The sequence below is a fragment of the Dicentrarchus labrax genome, unplaced genomic scaffold (assembly GCF_905237075.1).
Source record: "Dicentrarchus labrax unplaced genomic scaffold, dlabrax2021, whole genome shotgun sequence".
NCBI lineage: Eukaryota > Metazoa > Chordata > Actinopteri > Moronidae > Dicentrarchus > Dicentrarchus labrax.
This window is the reverse complement of record NW_026136705.1, coordinates 11,886,880-11,907,977: the sequence shown is the minus strand read 5'-3', so window position 1 is coordinate 11,907,977 and position 21,098 is coordinate 11,886,880. Positions and strand designations below refer to the sequence as shown.

At 40.3% G+C, this 21,098-nt stretch overlaps 2 protein-coding genes across 5 annotated transcripts; both read left to right on the top strand.

Annotated features, from left to right (window-relative positions):
• Positions 1–3,131: 3,131 nt before the first annotated feature.
• esrra (estrogen-related receptor alpha) lies at positions 3,132–16,910 on the top strand. 4 transcript variants are annotated; one of them, XM_051400013.1, is made up of 8 exons: positions 3,132–3,407; positions 5,147–5,251; positions 10,177–10,560; positions 11,229–11,345; positions 11,511–11,624; positions 12,134–12,301; positions 12,850–13,119; positions 13,552–16,910. In XM_051400013.1, the coding sequence occupies exons 3-8, from the start codon at positions 10,182–10,184 to the stop codon at positions 13,803–13,805; spliced, it is 1,302 nt and encodes a 433-aa protein (XP_051255973.1). In that variant the 5' UTR covers positions 3,132–3,407; positions 5,147–5,251; positions 10,177–10,181; the 3' UTR covers positions 13,806–16,910. The 4 variants fall into 4 exon arrangements, with proteins under 4 accessions (XP_051255973.1, XP_051255971.1, XP_051255972.1 ...); XM_051400011.1 differs by having other exon boundaries at positions 10,177–10,572; XM_051400012.1 differs by lacking the exons at positions 3,132–3,407; positions 5,147–5,251 and adding an exon at positions 6,159–6,439 and having other exon boundaries at positions 10,177–10,572.
• Positions 16,911–17,548: 638 nt separating this feature from the next.
• On the top strand, positions 17,549–21,098 carry prdx5 (peroxiredoxin 5). The gene is made up of 6 exons (XM_051400025.1): positions 17,549–17,846; positions 19,234–19,368; positions 19,460–19,591; positions 20,123–20,161; positions 20,244–20,308; positions 20,726–21,098. Exons 1-6 carry the CDS (start codon positions 17,751–17,753, stop codon positions 20,829–20,831), a joined length of 573 nt encoding a protein of 190 aa, XP_051255985.1. The 5' UTR covers positions 17,549–17,750; the 3' UTR covers positions 20,832–21,098.

The window sequence follows — 21,098 nt, the reverse complement described above, 5'->3', positions numbered from 1 at the left end:
TGTATATAATATAGTAAATATAAGTCTATGAATGCAGGTTGCTTTCTGTTTAAACACAGCCAGCAGATGGCATACAATGACACATTTCCCTCCATATGACAGTCCAAGACTAACCTACATACTTCCATACATCCAAGGTCTCTGACTGAAATTGACTTACATTTGCTTGCTAGTGACCATTTGAATGATCTAAAATAAGAGAAACAGCAATTTGTCTGTTGTCGCCCTACTTTCATGTTTTCATGGTGAGTAAGCAAAACGTTTTAAAGGAGCAGAAAGCAGGTGAGTGTTCATCTACCCTTTGGAAATCTGACACTTTCCTGCAGGACATGTAAAAAGGAAAAGGCAGCCTTGTAGCATTGCGATCGGGAAGTCAGCAGGCAGTGATGATGTGCTGTGGCAGTGGGTGACCTTTTACTGGAGGACACACACTCAGCTGCTATAACGTCATCAGTACAGCTGCTGCAGTTCCCCTGTGCTGTCACTAGGGGGCAAATAATGGCCAGTGTTTATAGTGCTGATGTAGGCTACACGCCTCACCTGGCGTTAAAGGGAAGCTCCACCCTAAATTAGATACCAATTATGTTATTTCAGCTGAATACAGACACAGACGTGTCACTTAGAGACAAATCCTGGAGCAGCTCCATAATGGGGACATTTTCTCATTCACAAATGGTTGAGCTGTACACTCACTGGGATGAGACATTTTAAACTAAACCTCAGAATTAGTCATTTCATGGCCTGAGACTCCCTTAAGCTTAACTGATGACAATGTCAAGTAAAGATGATCTGATCTCCAATTTAACAAAACACAGTCCACATAATATATATAATATAGCAGAATATAAATCCTGTTTTAGGGTGAATTTTCTGTTTAATGTTAATGTAAATGCAGTATGTAATACAAGCGTGTGTGAATGGAGCAACACAGATATTAACCTTTCTTAGAAATAATCTCAATAATAATAAAAATGTCTTCTGTTTGTTCAGCTGTGGTCCAGGACCAACTGACACTGAAGACTACCATGTGAACTCCTTAAACCCACTCTGTACTCAGTCTACTACAGGCTACTAATAAGGATGACGCATTAAGGCGTTAGTATAGGTGTACTAGTACAATATAGGTGGAGGCTGTTCTCCATCAGTTGTGTTATCTATGACTCATTGATGCAGTGCCTGGTTGCTATTTGTGTGCCCACAGAGCCACAATGGTTTCTTGGTAATCATGTAGCCTATCAGCTGACACCTGTGTGGGGTCATGACCTGCTGTAAGGAGCACCCTGGGGACCCCAGCTGCCATTCCCAGTCTGTATTTACTCCTCAACTACACAGCTATTACACCACAGCAACTGTCACACTGCCTCCTGTAAGACAGCTGCTTATAATATTATAATGCAGTAAATCTCAAAACCTTCTGACAAATCCAATGTTCCGGGCTTTGAGTGAATCCAATGAATATAGCATGACCGGTTTGGTCTCTAACAGGATGATAATGCAGACTCTGCACCAGTATGATGCAGCCCCGCAGAATTGCAGTGTCTGCAGCAGAGACTCAATGACCTTGCTTCAAGGTCGCAATGACACTGCCGTCAGTTTTTCCTCTCATGCGCGCACCACGAAAACCCTGTCCCGAGCCCCGAGCCCGCTGCATGCATGTGACCACATCAACACACACACACACACACACACACACACACACACACACACACACACACTGCCGTCCTGCACTTGTGACACAGCTAGGGGAATGTGGCTCATTGGTTTAAACAGACTAGACTAACGTTTATTGGTCTGTAATTAGCCAGATAATGCCGGAGTCTCCGGGGAAACAGTCACTTAACTAAAGTACACCACGGTGCTACTCCATTGTCTCTGTATCCAACGTCCTGCTTCTGATCCTTTCTTTCTTGTGAAATTAGTGAACAAGGTTGTCAGCTCCTCTGTGGCAACTTCTCTCCTCTCTGTGCCAGCTGTTAGCAGGCATGTTGGAGAGCGCAGGGGCAACCTATTTCGAGACGCAGCAGGCGACAAAGTTAAACAGAAAAGTCATTGTATGGTTGTTATCCGTTACATTACGCAGAGCGCGCACAGCGAGATATCCGAGACATGTTTTATGATGTTTCATTGGTGACTCTTTGGGCAAACTGCACTGCGGTTATACTATACTGTACTATACATTCAAACGTCTACCGCTTGATTAGTTCCCTTTCTAATCCCATTGGTCTCCTGATCTCTTCTTCCTTGGCTCATGCCCAAGTAGTGTAGTGGTGGATTGAGCCGGGTCAGTGTCACAAGACCGAAGGCATGACTACATTTTCCATAGAGGTGAGCTGTAAGAGACATGCAGCTCTTTCTGCAGCAGTCCCCTGGAGCTTGTGACATAAGTGGAATAAAAATATCCCTCATAATATTGAAATGTGTGGAATGTTAACTTAAAAATACCACAACAAAACAACTAAATTAGGACAAAATGCACAATAAGGACAATTGAAACGTACATTTAAACTAGTATTTAAGTTCCTCCGACGGTCATTTTATGATTGTTCTGTTAAATGTGGGGAGTTGAGCTGCTGAATATCTCCAGATTTGGTCAAGTGGCATCACTGATTCGTAGACAGCTGATCTGGAAACCCAAGACTGTTCCAGTGAAATAATACCTGGACTACATTGGGATTATCGGAGACTGGGTCATATTTTTTCACGAGTTGCAGGCCCTTATTACAATGCTGCTGATGACGCTGGTGAAAGGTGCGTGCGGACGTAACGGAGACACAGCGGACGCAAATTGGGCAGAGGGAGGAGACAGGAGCATAGGGGACGACGTCACTAAGCCACGTCAAGCTAGCGAGAGAGAGCTAGGCGGAAACCGGAAGTCGCTCAGTTTGAGGTTGCAAAAAATAAAACCGTGGTTTGTGTTTATTTTAGTAGTATTAAATATTTAATGGTTCTGGGTAGTATGTTGCTTATGTAGATAATAAAGAATTGCTCTCTCATGTTAGACCCCCGGTTCGCTTTGGGTTGTCGTCTAGCTCGAGGAAAGTTAAAATATTCTGTGCGTCGACAACTTTTATTGTGAACTTTTTGTTTTTTACCGGATATTCAGTGTTTCTCCTTCAAAGTCTTGACGCTGACTTTCTAACTACAACGGTTGTGGCAGCCGAAGACGAGAATTTATAACACCAGCGTACGGAACCGAAGAGGCCGATGAGACAGTGAGTCGCCGGTTGTTGTTATCGCCTCATCGTACGGTAACGTAGTGATGCGATGTGAGAGACCCTGCGAGGCTTGTACAGCGCCGTTACACCGGTTAAACCGACAGTGGACTTGGCAGCCGCAAAGACTTGACTGACTTCAGATTAAAAAAACAAAAAAAAAACAACAACCCTGCGATGTTTTTACATCTCCCAGTAAGTAACTGTCCTTTACCCTACACTGCTACACTGCAGACACACAGCTCATAGTGGGTCTAGGCTATTATTAATCTTTTTATCTCATTATGAATGTTTGCGGAGATGTCAGCTGCTTAACGGAAGCCTGATGTGCATGCACGATTCGCCTGGCAGAGCTAAGTTCGCGTGGCCACGTTATTGGGGGTAGGGGGCACGAGCTGCTGAATAAATATTTAATACATTGTGTAATAATTTGCAGTACAAGCTTCCTGTCCAGGTTACACCCCACTCATAAACTACCCCCGGACTAATTCACACGTAAATAAATGGTATAACACTCTATGTAATGGCTTGTGCTCTAATCGCCGATAAACACCCTGACAAAATGTCATAATAACTGGGATGCATGGTCACTCATTGGGTAAATTAAGAATGCAGGGCCATGGTTGAGTACGATGCAGCAGATAGATGTCCTCGTATGGCTCACAGCATGTCGTCCTCACTTAAAAGGCGAGCCCTGCATGAGCAAATAACAGTCCGCACTTCTTCAACTGTACACACTTCGGCTTTATTCTACATATATGTGTCTCAACCCCCGTCACTTATTCTGTTTTTTTTCTGTCTTAACACACTGAACTGTGCAAGATACCGAGCCTGCTGGACCAGGATTGAGGTCACTGATCTTAAGGCATAATCCACTATGGCAATTAACCTTTCACCGGTCCGAGATCAGTAGGCAAGGTCACCCCTGGGTGCTGTTCACTCCGTCTCCACAGTGCGCCGCGTTTAAAACCCTCAAACTGAGTTTTCATGTACAGTCAGTGTGATGCATTATCTGTGACAAAGACCGCCGATGTCCCCTTGACTGAACTATGATAAGACACCAGTCAAGACAAAGGAAGGACTAGTTTATGTGCTGTGACATTTGACTTTTAATTCATGGGGAAGAGGTGTCTTCACTAATAACATTTAACAAAAGTAATTGTTTGAGTTCATGCCAATTACTAGTTTGCCTGATTGTCTGCTATGATTAAAATCTAAATCTTGTAATTTAATTGAATCATCTTTCTTGAAATGTTACTTAAGAAAATAAAGTTCTGCCACAAAGAATGGGAGTAAAGAAGCATAGTTTGTTTCCACCTATTACAACTCGTTGCCCAAGTTTAATGTTGCTTGCTGCAATTTGGCATTTAATGTTGTCTACTATTTGTCCAAAGCCAGAGTTACATTTACACTTAAACTCAAATGATGTCTGGTACAATGCTTTATTTCTTAATGTTTATTAAAACTGGTCTCTTTAATTATTTACAGAGAGTTATCACCAAACTTCAGCTTATGACTTTGTGTGAGCGAGAGACAAGGTGTTGGCATTACTCTGTCTGTCCTTCAAGCATTCCTGTGACTGTGACCTTTGGAGTGTGTCACGCAGTGTAAGGGGGAGGGTACTCGTGCAGCGTTCAGAAATCTGGATAGATACAGTGGAATATGTATTTTAGGAAGGAAAAGTCACTGTTATGATTTGACTTACCGCAGAGCATACAGAACTATTGCCATTATACAGTATATCTGGTACATGTGAAGACTGACACTGTTATTATTGTTAAAAGCCTTTTCATAATCTAATATGTACAGTTTGTTCTGAGATGGTTATTATGAGGCTCAACAACTTGTAGAGTTGTTACCATTAAAACTACATGAAACGTGAAATGGCTGTAATAATCTGTGATGGCACTCAAAACCCTTTGCTTATTTTGCAGGTGTCCTGAGAACTGCAGACTTCAACCAAAAGCAATAGCACTTCATTGAGCTACCACTGGGAGTCACAAATATATATAGGCTTCAAACTCCAGCTCAGCAAACAGGTAATCTGTTTTCACATCGCTTTTTATACTGATGAAATGTTATGATATGCTTCCACCAGGATTATGTCTGCTATTTCTGTAGCCAAGTTCCTCCCCCACCTCATAGTTCACTCTTGTAAGGCTGTCATGGACTGTTATTTGGCAATATTAACGTCTTCTTGTGAAAATACTCATAGGCAACAGAGAGATGTGGATGGAGAAACGCAGCAAAAAATAATAGACAATGATTTTGGAAGTGTTGGCTTCTGATTTTCAGTGCAAATTATAGGGCATGTTGAAAGGGTGGGCGATGATTGCCCTGCAAACCTAAAAGGGCTAAATGAGAGACAAGTAGTACATGGAGAGGAGAGATCATTGCTCTCTGCTTAAGTTGTATAATGTTTGTGTGAGGAGACAGGAACAACCAAGGTATCAGTCAGGGGGGCCCAGTGATGCCACAAGTTTTAAGTTCTCTGTGTTTGGGATGCCGTATGCAGCCTGGGAAAAAAAAATAAAAGCATTCTGCGACAATATATGTTGAGCAGAATCAAAATGTTTTCCAAACACAATGTGCATAAAATGTCCTAATTTACACACACACACACAAAAAATTAATAAATAGAAATCACCAGTTAAATGTCAGTTTAACTTTGCCATTCATCATTAAGAATCTTTTTTTTTTATTCTGTCAGGTAAAATGTGTCAATACTCTTAATTCATGACTAATACACGGATAGTAAATTCATTTCTGACCTTGCCAGTCAGCTTATTATAGACCTATATCAAGTTTTAAATTAGGACTGGGGACATTTCTCCAATGTCACCTCTTGTGCTGTTCCTCCATCATATGAGAACAAAAAAAAGGGCATAAAGTAAACAAATTATATCATAAATTACTCTAAATAACAGTGTCTTGTAAAGTTAGTATAGGACACTCAAGCATATGTAAATAATACAAATGTCTACTAACATTCAGCAGTGAAATAATGATGAAAACTGAATCAAGAGTGAACCAATGTGTTACAGTATATCCATCTCATAATCATCTACCAGCTGTTAGAGAAAGCCGATTGTAGCCCGGCCCATCTCAACACACAACCAACACGAGCTAGCAGCCGCTGCCAGTTTGGAAACCCATTTTCTGTCAAACCTGTGCCATGATATCACACCGTGCAGAGACTTAAGTGCTGTACCAGTCACCGTTATCAGGTAAGATGCAGACTAGTCCGGGTTAGAGTGATAAAAATAAACCTCGGCCCCAGGAGGAGAGAGAGCTGGTCAGTCCAGATTAACGCTAGCCGCTGCTAGCTTAGGTAGCTAAGGGTAGCTAACCTACAGTTATATAGTGTGTCCGCTGTTGTTGAGGCTAATGCTAACGCTACTCAAAACATGCGGGTACATTAGTGTATAGTACACACGACACGTTTCTATATGGCCAGTTGAATAGATAACAAAGCACGCTAGCCCTGTTTGGCTGGGTATACGCACAGTTTAATCCGCTTTAACCAAACTAATAGTAATCATATCGCTATTGTCGCTGGCTTTTGTAAAAACATTTTCTTTACTGAAACTGATGTTCCCCATTTGCCAAAGCAGATGTTGAACTGGGCAGCGGTGCACATGGTAGATGGATACTTGTTGGTCTGCTTAAACTCTGAGCACAACCTTGTTGATTATCAGGGCTCATGTACTCGTCCTGGTGTCATTGGCTGATCCATTCACTGAGCCTGTAAACTCAGTGGAAGTAAGCTAAACTTTAAACAGGCGAGGTTTGCTGTGACCCCCCTTGCTGCTTGCCAAACAGTGCTACAATCAAGTTCAGAGGGGGCAAACTCCAAAGAAAGTGTAGACTGCCAGCTACTATAGGAGTGGATTATCTGCTGTAGCAATAAATATGATAAAGGAATACTTGGTTTGCAATCAGTGATATGTGGAGCAAGTAATAAGTTCCTCACTCAGTGTCTTGAACACAGGATGTCAGGTAAAAAGTCTTTATCTGCAAACACACCTACCTGTATTACATAGTGTATTGTGTATATGTAAAGCATGTACACTCTGTGAGATTGTGTTTGCAAGTTGACATCCAAGTAATTACTCTTTATCAATGCAATGTAAGCCAACTCAGTTTAGATGCCTGATATTGAATATCATCTTCAAACCACTTTTTCATGCTCATGCACTGACTGAAGGCTGGAGTCTAAAGTATTTAACAGACGGCGTCTTATTAGTAGAATGTTTATGTAAAATCATATTTTTCCAAGTGTCATGTCCAATAAATGCCCTCTGTTGTGAAGTTCATCTGCATGTAAAGTAGAGGCCTGTTCTTTATAGATGTCTATAAATGAGTAATACGTAACATATAATCATAGTCCTGCGGATTGACATAGACTAACAGCATGCACACAGGTCAGGACTGAGCTCTTACTGATCATATGCCATAAACACAGATTGTTGCCTGATATTTTTGTAGTCAGGCTGATAGTTAACATGTGTAGAGACATGCCAGTGTTTACCGTAATTTAGCTGTGGTGAACTTTGCAAATACAACAGAATTATTAATTAATAAATTATCTAATCCTCAATTCTTTAGGTCAGTAACCCATACCAGTGTGTACAGTACAAACAACTGTATGTAATGTTGTCACTGTGGGCAGGGCAAGGGAATGAAGCATTGAACCGACCACAAGCAATCCATTTTAAATATTGCAACACTTTGTAAATACACTGGTTGCAACTAGATTATCAGCCCAACTGATAAATGAGGAAAAAAATGGTTGCTAATTGCAGTGGAATGACAGTATATATACATGAGATAATCACTTTCAGGTCTTAACTGGATTGAGGTTATTTAGGCTGCAGAGATCTCATCATCGTCACACAGTGATCTATTAAGTTGGAACAAGAGGACAATCGGTCAAGTAAGGCTCAGCATTAATATATATCCACTGAAGAGGCCCAGAGACAGACACAATACAACTCTTTCCTCGGCCAGCCCTGTTATTCCCTTGTCACCCGTGTTTCCGATCCCTGAGGTGCTGTGGATAAAGTTAATTTAACAACAGTGGCATCTACATTTCTGGCATCCTCCAAGAAGTCCATTTCAGACTGTATAATAAAACAGTGTACTGACTGGGCCTCCAGATTAATTACAGGAGTGGTAGACCTGCATTCTGAATGTATTATTACCATAGTTTGGGCCGTGGCAGAGTAGTGGTCAGTTTGCTCACACAAATATTCACCCACTTGTTTGTTAAGTTACTTGAATGCAAAAAAAAACAGTTGCCTATGTGATATTACTACATTACACACCGGTATGTGTCAAAGAGATCAGACTGCTTTTAGGCTAATTATCTTATTTATTAAGGTTGTAATGTATGATTGACATTAAGAGCCCTGGCATGTGGCATTAGAATAAAGTTAATAGAAGTTGGTTGTGGAAGGTCATAACTGTAGACTCACTTAAGAAATTAAATCTTCTTTTAATTGTCTGAATGTTTTTTTGCCATAAGGAGTTTTATTTCTCCCACAGTCTGTCTGGGCAGCATTTTGAATCAATTCAATTTAATAAAAGCCTTTCTGTATTCAACTGTAGATTTTCCCATTTGTGGTAATGTTGACCTCAGATCCGCCCGCTTACTGAGGAATCTCTAGTGTACAAGAGTCGATGTGTGTGTTAAGTATTTTCATGATTTTGAGGAATGTTTGTTGTTGTCACTCTTATTGAATTGGAGGAGGAGATTGTCATGGTTAACTAATGGATTTAATGATAAAAGTCAGTGATTATGTTCCCTGCAGTGCTGAAATTGTGCTACTGATTTTCATGAGTACAATATATATTAATTAGAATTTTGGACTCATGAGACTTCTATGTGCTTGTATATGGATTCATAAACATACATTTCATTTCATGGCAAGCATGAAGTGTTTGCCATGCTTGTTCCTGTAATGAAATTGAGAAGTACAGACAGCCTCTGGCAGGCGGGTTGCTGCAGTGCTCTTACTGCCATACTCAACATAAGTTATGTGTCTGAATAGGGAAGAGCGGTCACTGTACATGAGCATAGTGACCTTCATCCAGTCACCTTGGCTATTTTTAATGTATAGAAATGTCACAGACAAAGACGTCACACTGTGGAGATGGTTGGAGGACTGTATAGTTTTAATTTAAGCGTCAAAGGTTCTGGTTTGGTGGATCTAGGGTATTTTTGATGGCTCAAAAAGCATAACTGAGGAAAAAATAGCACAAACAACACAGGGTCTAAGTACTGCTAAAGAACAAGGGAACAAGCAGTCCTTTTGTGATGTTAGCCTGCTGATAATGCAAAATCTGGGTGCTGTACACAGTCCATGCTTCCAGAAAACAAAATTACTTGGTTAGTAGTCTCTGGGGGTAATTTAGCATAGTTTAGTCAGACTTTAACAGAACTTAGAAGTTGGTCTAAATGCACAGGAAAATTTTACCTGCATCCATTTTCTTCTTTGTCTGCCTGTTTCATCCTGATTCCTGTGTTTACACTCAAACCATTCCACATGGATGATCTAAAGGCATAGGTGAAAACAGTATTGATCAATAATAGTTACTGTAAAGGTTTGGAGACTGAATTTTACTGAATTTCTTGAATTTCCCTCAGGATAAATAAAGTATCTATCTATCTATCTATCTATCTATCTATCTATCTATCTATCTATCTATCTATCTATCTATTACTGACACTTTTAGTATTTTTTAGTAAAAGATCAGACGTTTACAAGAGAACTGCAATGGTTGTGATTGTGAAAATACCTGTGGCATCTGTACTTAGATGCATGTTTACATGTCATAGTCTCACCTGTGGCATGTGTTTTACCAGGTGCTGTGAAGGTAGTTTAAAAGACAGATATATGAGGTGAAAGATTGTACGCCTTTACTTACTTTGACCTTTCCTTGTTTATTTTTCCCCCTGTAGACATCATGTCTTCCAGGGAGCGTCGGTCCGATGTCTACATAAAGGCAGAACCAAGCAGTCCAGAGGGAGGTGGGGGAGGTCGAACCAGCCCCGGCGGAGCTTCCTCAGACTCCTCTCAAAGTGGAGGTGGAGGAACTAGAGGAGACGGGGCTAAGCGTTACTCCCCGCCACTCTACACACCAGCTCTACGTTGCCACTTCAAAGACGAGGGTGGCGATGGGGCAGAGGAAGGCTCCACAGGAAATGGAGCAGGGCGCTGCAAGTACGCCCTAAGCACACTGCCCAAGAGGCTGTGTTTAGTATGTGGGGATGTAGCCTCGGGTTACCACTACGGCGTGGCGTCCTGTGAGGCCTGCAAAGCGTTCTTCAAGAGAACCATCCAAGGTGTGTTTTGTGGTGAGGTTAAATTGTTTGCATAGCAAAACAGCAGTTAATATCCTCCCCTGACACCTTCTGAAATGTTCCAGTTGATGGGTTTTACACTCTGAGTTCTTTGATCATGTTAAATGTGGAGCACACTGACTTCTATTGACCACCAACACTAAATAATATTTCAGAGAAGTAGTGCAATATTTATATTTTTCTCACTACAGCTGTACACTATTCTAGTATTCCATTAAAAGTTCTTATTTAAGTTTAAAACACAAGAGCACAGTTAGTTAAACAAGTTAAAACTATTAAGCTATAGTAAAAAAGTCTGAAGAAAGGAGGAGTCTCTAAGGACCCACATCATATACTAATGGTGTTATTCTTTAACTTGCTTCAGTACACTGTTGCTACAACCACACCATCTGGTTTATTATACTGGTCTGTTAAACAAAAAACCACCGACACCCTGCAGTTACTGTACTGTATGTATGTTGGGAAACGTTGTGTGTAGGTACGTTAGTTTATGCAATTTCCACCCTGAGTATGTTCAAAAGATCAGAAAGGTTTAAAAAATAGGAAATAGAAATATAAGAAGGTGATTTTCCTTATCAAATGATTATTCACATTTTCTTTTTTAATCACCTTCTGAGCAGTAAATTGATATTTTTTGTTCTTCCATAAAGGTAACATTGAATACAGCTGTCCAGCATCGAATGAGTGTGAGATCACCAAGAGGCGCAGAAAGGCTTGTCAGGCATGCCGGTTCACCAAGTGCCTCAAAGTAGGCATGCTGAAAGAGGGTGAGTGTTCATGGTGTGCAGGAGCTCTGTAGCCTTTCTTTCATCATTGTCTTTTTTATTTATGTATATGGAGGGTCTCTGTGCTAATATTTTAAATATGGTTTATGTTTATTCTGTGTTTTCCCAGAAGGAAACCTAAAAATTATTTAATTTTTCACAATGTAGGAGTTCGTCTCGACAGGGTGAGAGGTGGAAGACAGAAGTACAAAAGGCGTCCAGAAGTAGAGAATGCCACATACCAGAGTGCCCCTCTACCACTGACAAAGGAGAGTGAAAAAGGTGGGATTAATATTCTTGTCATTAGTTTTTTGTTCTATAACAGGCCACTGTTTTTTATTATTAAATGTCCACCACTAAATGTCAGAACTTAAAGACTGTGGGTGCCACATGTCACTGTTTAAAACTGTAAAGCTGCACTCTCACTTTTTCAGTCAATACAAGAGTGAAATACTGCAGCTGTGCTAATTTGCACAAATTTAGATGACCTAACTTAGAGCTCTTGATTCATAAATCTGCCTGAGAAGTTGAGCAAGTTAAAAACCAAAACTCTCATTTGTGAGAATATGTGTCAGTCAGTTGGCAGGTTTAAAACCTATATTTGAAATAAGGATATTGAAACTTGCATGAATATAGTACAGTATATAGTACAGAGTTACAGATTGTTTAGTTGATAATGACCATACTGGATGACAGTGACAGTGAGTTGATATTTTTGGTATCAGCGTGTCACTGCAATTTTTATTTGTGTATTATATTAATCCATTGATTTGTGTGTTTTTATGACATAGGTTCCTCCAACATCATTGTGTCCCACCTTCTAGTGGCAGAGCCAGAAAAGTTATTTGCCATGCCTGACCCGCTGCAGCCCGACACAGCCCAGCGCACGCTCACCACCCTTTGTGACCTTGCTGACCGTGAACTGGTCGTCATCATTGGCTGGGCCAAACACATTCCTGGTAAGAGATGCAGAGAGGATCAAATTAGGGGAGGAGAGCCAGTGATTGAATGGCAGCAGTGGAAGAGATGTAGTGATCCAATCTCACTGACCAGGAAGAAACTCGCTGTGTCATGTCCTGACTCAGGCCATGACTTCTACGTTTATTTTTACAGAACTGGAATACTGACTATTATAAATGGCCTGTGTCAACCCGATTCTGATGGCTGAACAGCCTAATTGATAGGTACAACAAAATTAGTAGGTAAAACAAAATCTGTGGAACAAAATATATAGTCAACACCAACTAAATTCATTTACTAGTGTGTGTGTGGTTGTGTTAGAAGAGGAGACGCTGACAGGTCAACTGAACTGTGCTTGAGTGTATTACAAACTAGAGTTGGGTCGCCAGCTGCCTACAGTATGTAGCCCATTACTTTGCTACTATAAAGACATGGGACCATTGCTTGCTGTGTCAGCTGACACCAAAAATGTGAGTTTTTTTGCCAGTTTGCCTCCTCTGCATTTAAATTCCCCTCTCTGTTTCTGTGTCTGTTTATTGCCCTCCAGGCTTCCTGTCACTGTCCCTAGCAGACCAGATGTCCGTGCTGCAGTCAGTGTGGCTGGAGGTGCTGGTGCTGGGTGTGGCGTACCGCTCGCTTGGCTGCGAGGATGAGGTGGTGTTCGCAGAGGATTTTGTCCTTGATGAGGAGATGTCACGTGTTGCTGGACTGACAGAGCTAAATGCAGCAATTAGTCAACTTGCTCGCCGTTTTCGTGCACTAAATGTGGACCGGGAGGAATTTGTCATGCTAAAAGCCATCGCACTCACTAACTCAGGTATTTAACACTTGTGTAGTTGAACAGATATGCAGACCTGAAGATTATATTGTGTGTTAGGTGCAGTGAATGCTACTGCAAAATAAAAAAGAATATTATTCTTTGTAATGGACTTTGAGCCTTTTTTAGACAGATCTGTCATTGCAGAAACATTCAGTGTAGAGTAGAAATCTTTAATATTAATATAAGTTTAGTCATAACCTTAATATAGATATCTATTAAAGATTCACTTAAGACTACTGTCAACAGTAGCATCAACACTAGCATATCCTGCTTGGCAACAGGTCCACTGTTTGTTTTGTAAACAAAGGCTGCCATTAGTTTGTATTTGTGGTAATTTGCTGGGCAACACTAGCTTTCTTTATGTGGCAAAAGCTGTGAAAAATTCACCCTACAATGTGCCTTACCATGTGCTTCCTGCTGTTCTGTCAGACTCTGTTTACATCGAGGATATGGAGGCTGTGCAGAAGCTGCGGGACCTCCTCCACCAGGCCCTGCTGGAGCTGGAATGTCAGCGGCGCCCAGACGACCCCCAGCGGGCAGGACGCCTACTTTTAACGTTGCCTCTCCTCCGACAGACTGCTGGTCGTGCTCTCACCACCTTCTACAGCATCAAGACACGGGGTGGTGTACCCATGCACAAACTATTCCTGGAGATGCTGGAAGCCATGATGGACTCTCCCTAGAGCGGACAGCAGCAGAAGTGCAGAGGATGCAGAGAAAGACCCAACGGAGACCTAGTCTTGAAGAGTGGATGAGTGATTCGTGAGAAATGAAAGATTTTATTAGAGAAATAATAATGAGGAAAATGGTCCTTTTTCCCTGGGATACTCAAAGAAAGGAAAAGAAAAGAAAAACCTTGTATTCATGTTCCTAAGTGGGAATTGGTTATTTACAGTAAGATGTAACTGCCAAACTGGTTTCGAGATCCAAGAGTGAAAACATATAACATGAATGCCAGAAAACTTCTCAGTTTCAACTATTTTCATGGCGTGTTCCATCACAGCATCGAGCTGCAGTTGCATAACCACTGAAGAACAACATTTAGGTACCCTAGAACAGACTGCAATCATGTGGCTTTTGAACATTTTTTAAAAAATAATGCAACATCTACTCATGAAAGCCATAATAACATATCTGGTGAAAGGCTTGAGGGTCCAGTATAGGGTCAGATTGACATGCACATGGAGTGCTTGTATTTACTATAGTTTAGTGTGCCGTTATAGGCAAATTCATAGGAATTACTTGCAATATGTTAAAAGCAATATAATGACTCGATTATTGTCTGTCACATTTAAAATGTGGTAAAAATGGTGAGACATCTAGTTGTGTATGTATATCAGTAGTTCTTCACTCTCAGGACCCCAAGTGTTGATTTTATAAACTTCTAGCTTCGAGTAGAGACTGGTTTGGGTCGGGGAGTCCAGGTGAGTAGGTTTAAATGTCTGGTAAGAGAGAGAACCACGGACACTTTTGGGGTCACATAATGGAGTTGGGAACCACTGGTGTACATAGTAGGTGCAGGATTCTTTATACAAAGGTTGTGCAATGGATTTGTAGTCGAAGAGAAGTGCATATTAAGATTGTGTGCTCATAAAATGCTCTACTTGGAAGGTAATATATTCAGTGTTGTCTGTAAATCCTATTGGCACACAAAAAACTGGCTTCCATACAAGCAAGCGTGTGCGTTTGTGTGCAGTCTAAACCAATGAGCTACACTGAGATCAGGGAAGAACACAAGTCTTTGACATTAAAGCCAGTGTGGCAACAACTGTGGTTAGAAAAGAAATGCATATGCCTCATCTGCTTTTTTATACTATCCTCTCCACTAGATCCAATTACTATTTTTTGACTTCAGCAGCTGTGCTGTCCAGGAATAATGGTCTGACCTATTTGATTTGTGGGCTAAAATGTCTAACACTAACCCATATGATTGTTAGGTGTACGATGCGATTTTGCTGCATTTTCTGCAGTAGTGAAGAAGGTTGCATAGAAGGTCTCGATTGTTTTAATGTGAGATCCCTCCTTTATGTATGTACGTCTGTTGAACTTGAACTTGTAAGTGGCCGTAATGGGCTCAGGACAACAAGAAATGCAACATATGCAACATCTTCCTTTTGGATGTTGAAACCTTGTCTGACAACATCCTGAAAGTCCTACTCATTGTTCAGCAGGTTTGTATTCTCACAATAGAAATGATCATTGTAGGAAGCTTCACATGCAATGCAAGGCTACAGTATCCGATGTCAACATCAGATGAGTAAATATAATATTTGGTGGTCAAAGGGCCATTAATCTTTTAGCCATGTACAGTTCCATTTAAATAAATAGAAACATGCAATTTATAGTGGAAGATAATAAAGCCAGCAAATGTGATACAAATTCCCCATTACAATTCTATTTGTGCAGCTTACAGTGTTCTAAAATTTGTAAAGACTTGAAACTTGCTTTTTCATACATTTTCCTTTCTAGGATCTAAGGGTATTTTATTTACATTGTGACACTGTTGTGGATTTGGTATTGAAATGAAGCTTTCCATTCAGGATGTTATGAATACTAATTGTTTTTGGTTTTTTTATGTAAGCAGTGGTGTGTTTTCTGAAGCTGATTGTCATTTTAGGGATCAATTTACATGGCTCTATAGATTTAGCAGCATGGTGAGGCTACGGAGGGCTACCTCAGAAGGCAGAGTAAGCCAGATGGCCAAATAACTGTGGAGACAAATGTAATTGTTGATCTTTTGATTTGTCAATTTGAATATTGGGTTTATTGAATGTCTTGCAGTTGCGCAAACACCTGAAATCATTTTTTCCTTTGTTTTCATAACTTTAAAGTGTATATGGCTCATTAATCATGCTTTATAAGATGCCCCACTGTGTCTCACAGTCGGAGGCAAGCCTACAGTCGGTATACTTTCACAGGAATAATGGTGCAGTACGAAAACGCTGGAGGTCATTTATGGCAGATGAAATTGAAAATGGTTCAACTTGTAACACGCAGGTGTTGTGTTGGCGACAACTATCACTGTGGAGCAGGGACTGATGTCTCGGGACTCTGATTTACCTGTTTGGTGATTCATAGGTTACAACTTACAAATTACTGTCATCTAAAAAGGTTTTTTTTGGCCTCTGATTTGTTTACTTACCTAATGTCTCAAATAGTAATCAGAATTCTGAAGCAAACAAATAAATATAGATGCCTGGGTCAAATTAGAGCTGTTAAAAGACTCTTCATAGTAATTTGGTCATTTACACAAAGGTAGATTTTCATTAGCATACAGATGTTTTAGGTACGGTGGGTTAAGGTGAAGGCAAGGTCATTTGCAGTGTCACTGTTAGAATAATACACTCATTTGTAGTTTTATTAAATATGTGCGCATTAATATAAATGAGCAATACAATAAATTACCAAACCTCACATTTCCTTGTATAGCCACAGTGTACATTTAACATTGCCAGTTATAATGAAAAATAGCAACTAAACGTTATATTATTTAGAAGTTCAAATCAATGTTTGTATTTTGAAAGACTATTTAAATGATTAAATTCTATTTTTTACTCAATTTACCGTTGTTTGTTGACACTGCTTTATTTTTGTGTGTGATATTGGCTGTGAATTTCTGTGTCTAGGCTATTTTTTGTTTTAATTAGAACAGTTTGATGTCCTTGTCTAAACATGTCCACATAAAAATCACTGTGAAAAAAGTGAGATCTTCCACTGTCTGACGCAACAGGGAGTGGATTATTGTAGGTGCTTTGTGTTGTGTAATAAATGGACACACCACCACCACATATCATTGGTCTCATCTCTCCCTGTGTACATTTATGTATGTGTATTTGTGTGTGTGTGTGTGTGTGTTAGATGGAGGTAGTGTGAAGAAGACAGCTGTTGAAATGTTCAACTTTGTGATTTCTGTTTGTCCTTGCAGTGCACATTTAGACACTCAACTGATGATGATGATGATGATGATGATGAGGGACAGTTCCTTCCTTCAAATATTGTGCAAAACACTAAATGTTGCACCGTCTTCACATGAGAAATGGATACTTCAGAATTAAACAATACATATTATGGTAGTAGTTGATAGTTAACCTGACAATACTACCATTATAAACCATCTGATTTAGATTATGTTTAGCTGCTTTGAAACAGCACATGTTGCCACAGAGAAGCTTTACTCTCTGTGGCAACATTACAGTGTCATGTCTGTGTATGACTAGTTACCAATGAGTGAGCGTGAGCTAAGATATTGAATTGGTTCAGGGGTTTAACTATCACTAACCTTACTATAGTTGAAAATGTGTTTATATTATTCAAATAAAATAAAAAATACTGTATTTAATAGACATATAACACGCTACATTAGACATATGGCTTGTTGCTAGCAGATGGCGCAGTAAATAAAGATTTAGCAGGCCCAGGTCTGGAAGCTAGTTAGGTTAAGTCCCGGGCAGCCAAACTCACTGTGGGACAGCACTGCAGGTTAACAGTGTAGTAAGTTAGAGTGACAGTACCGCTAACTCGGGACGAGGTGTGTCTGAGGGCAGGGACGCAGCACACCGCAGATCCTGCAGAGCTAACTTACACAATATTACTCAACGCTAGCTTGGTTGCTGCAATAGCGAGCCACAATGCTTTCCATCACAGCCACTCTCACCAGGAGCTGCCGTGTCGTCCAGTGCGTGAGGCTGCTACACTCTTCTCCTATCGCCAAAATGCCCATTCAGGTAAGAGTTGCGTTTAGGTAGCGTTAGCTGTATGTGCTAACGTCACATAGGTAGTTCAATGTAGTTTTGACCGAGAATGAATTAAAGTACGCTCTACACATCCTTCTCCTTTCTCTATTTTTAGTTAGCTCACCGTGCTAACTGTCCGTCTGAACCCGTCGCCATGACAGCCGTTAGCTACGAACGATAGAATGTTTTGGTTTGTTTGTTTGTTTGTTTGTTTGTTTGTTACAACCGTGACCGTCGGGTCGGTGCTTCACAGCAACTTCCTCAGCACCTGTCAATGATTGACTGCAACACTAGCTGTCCACTGACCGACCCACTGCCTTTTACAACGCCACATAGTTGTTAGGGAAATTATAAGATCTTTTTTAATGAGCTGTTTAGGGGCCATTAAACTTGCGTTGCCCTGTCTTGGTTTCTTTGTGTGGTATAATGTCAGTAAATGAATGTGCAAGCATAACCTTATTCTGTAAGTTAGGTCTCTGAAGGCGTGCGCACTCCGCTGCTGCCCTGCGTGCCAAGTTGTTTTTTATTAAAATATCTTCAAGGGCATAACATTGTTGAAGTGTAACGTATATTTGTGAGCGCTCATTGCAAATACTTTGAAGCACTTAGTGTAATAAAGTGTGTCACTTAGTTCGTCAATGTCAGGCTTAAATTTAGCTCAGGTATTCGGCCATTTTAACGAGACCTGTATCTGTATGTGGTGATCTGTCGCCCTCCAGTGGACGCCTGGCGGAGTGCCCGCCTATTGTAATTCAAAAGGAAATCCTGTGAAGATTAACTCTACATCATTTGCTAAACCACCAGGCTCTTATCTAAGCATTACTGCGAGGCCTAATTTGGGGACTGGTTTTTTTTAATAATACGTGTGGTGATTAAGTTGAGTAAATGTGGAATTAAAAAATGCTCATTCAATGTTTCCAATAGGTTTTGCACATGTTTCCTAGGCATTCATCAAAGTATATGTGTGACTGTATATATAATAAAACAACTATCAACATTCTTCAGCTTTTTACAAAAAAGCTGGCAAGTTTTCTACAAAGCTGAGCTCAACAACAATGCACGTATATAAAACAATCTTCTCTCAAGCTGTTATTCTGCTGATATCCATAATAAAAGTACTGTTATGTACATGCAGAGTTAGCAGCATTTAAGAAGTTCAAAGCATAAAGCAACGTCTTCAGGAAATATTTGCGTCACTAGCCTATTCTGTACAGTGATACTGTGTATGTACACTCTCTGACCTAAGGAATCAGCGGATTCTACCTGCCAGTGACACCAGCAATGCAATTTGCCTGCACGGGCAGACAAATAAATGGTGTTTTTCTTTGTGGTAATTTAGGTTTAATTTTTTGTATATTGTCTTCTCATTCCCCAACAGGTTGGTGAACAACTCCCTGCAGTGGAGGTCCAGGAGGGGGAGCCAGGAAATAAGGTGGCTATGGATCAGCTCTTCAAGGGGAAGAAGGGAGTCCTCTTTGCTGTGCCTGGAGCTTTTACCCCTGGTTGTTCCAAGGTTGAGTCCACACTGTCATCTCTGTTTGCTTTGTTTTGTGCACAACCATCTTTGCATCAGCTGACAGTTGCGTTGCTCTTGTTGCTTCCAGACTCACCTCCCAGGTTTTGTGCAGCAGGCTGAGGACTTGAAGAGTAAAGGTGTACAGGAGGTCGCTTGCATTTCTGTCAATGACGCATTTGTCATGGCTGCCTGGGGAAAGGAGCATGGAACAGATGGCAAGGTATGGACTCGTGAGCAACTTCTGTAACAACCTGCACCAAGCCAAATTGTGAGATAAAAGCTGACCACATTGTCATCATTCAGAGGCTTTTAATATCATTAATCAAACATCTTACATATTAAAGAGCTGTGGACAATTCAGTCAGACATCTTGTATGAATAAATAAATGGGGGTCCTATTTGGCACCCATATGTGGTGGATTTAACTAGTAGGTAATCCCAGCAATCTGCTGAACATTATTATCGTGCACTGGGCTGTTTGCCCAATAGAGGCATTTTAGAAATCGTGACTAACTGCATGCAACCTTTTGGTCCCTTTGACAATAATGAGCTTTCACAGGTTTACTCTACTGTAAACTCACTGACATTGTCTTTGTGTCTTGTTAAGTCAGTTTAGGACTACATCATAGTTTCTAAGTGGCCTTTCTTAAGAATAGAGAAGTTGATGACACCACATACTTAAATACACATGAAATGCAAAACATAATTCAGATAATAAGGATATTGGGCTTTCTGCTACGTTCTCCTGCAGGTTCGAATGCTGGCTGATCCCACTGGAGCTTTTACAAAGGTAAAACAAAATGTTTGGTATATTTAAGTTCTATTAAATGGGATTGTATGTACTCATCTGTCTTTTTCTTTCTGCTTCTTAGGCTGTTGACCTGTTACTTGACAGTGATCAGATTGTGCAGGTACTTGGGAACAAGCGATCCAAGAGGTAATTGTCCTTTTGCCCATTTTTATAAATACAAATTGCAATTGTTGGACTTTAATTTATAGTCTGAGATCTGAATTTACTGCTATTGAGTGTTACATAGGTAGTAATGAATGAGTATGTAATGATAATACTGAGAAAACCACTGAAAGACTTGATTTGATTTCAGGTTTATGACATATTTTCACTCCTTTATCATAGTTTAAATCCTAAATCAGTTTAATTAATTATTGTATTTTTTTATTTTATTTTATTTTTTATTTTCAAGGTGCTTAAATTACGTTCAGGATCATGCTCCAAACTTAATCTTTTATTCAATCAATCTTTAAAGTGGGTGTGTCTGAGTCAGTGTCTGACTTTTACTGGTACATTTTGAAGTTTAGAGCTATAAATCAATGTGTACTTCATCCTGTGTTCCAGATATTCCATGTTGGTGGAAGATGGAGTTGTGAAGAAGATCAATGTGGAGCCTGATGGCACTGGGCTGACCTGCAGCCTGGCGTCCAATATTCTGTCTGATCTGTAAGACTATTTAGAGCTTATTTAACCAAACTGCAATCACTGAGTTACTGTAAAAGTTGCACTAACAAAGCTCCTTACCTACCAACCTGTTCAAGCTTCCTCCTTTTCCTAAAGACGGATGCAAATGTCAAATGGATGCTAGTGTTAAAAACAGAGCTGGAAGGTAATTAATGCGCACAACTATGACATTAATGGCAATCCAAAGTAACATTCATTGTCCTCTCCGTACTGTTTACTTGTGAGTAAATAAAAGTCACCCTGAAAGCAATAA

Excerpts from the sequence above, each read along its gene's own strand:
- esrra (XM_051400011.1), top strand. The coding sequence starts at position 10,182 with ATGTCTTCCAGGGAGCGTCGGTCCGATGTCTACATAAAGGCAGAACCA. Across the intron at positions 11,346-11,510 it reads AGTAGGCATGCTGAAAGAGG|GAGTTCGTCTCGACAGGGTG; the intron begins GTGAGTGTTCAT and ends TTCACAATGTAG. Across the intron at positions 12,302-12,849 it reads CTGGGCCAAACACATTCCTG|GCTTCCTGTCACTGTCCCTA; the intron begins GTAAGAGATGCA and ends ATTGCCCTCCAG.
- prdx5 (XM_051400025.1), top strand. The coding sequence starts at position 17,751 with ATGCTTTCCATCACAGCCACTCTCACCAGGAGCTGCCGTGTCGTCCAG. Across the intron at positions 19,592-20,122 it reads AGCATGGAACAGATGGCAAG|GTTCGAATGCTGGCTGATCC; the intron begins GTATGGACTCGT and ends GTTCTCCTGCAG. Across the intron at positions 20,162-20,243 it reads CCACTGGAGCTTTTACAAAG|GCTGTTGACCTGTTACTTGA; the intron begins GTAAAACAAAAT and ends TCTGCTTCTTAG.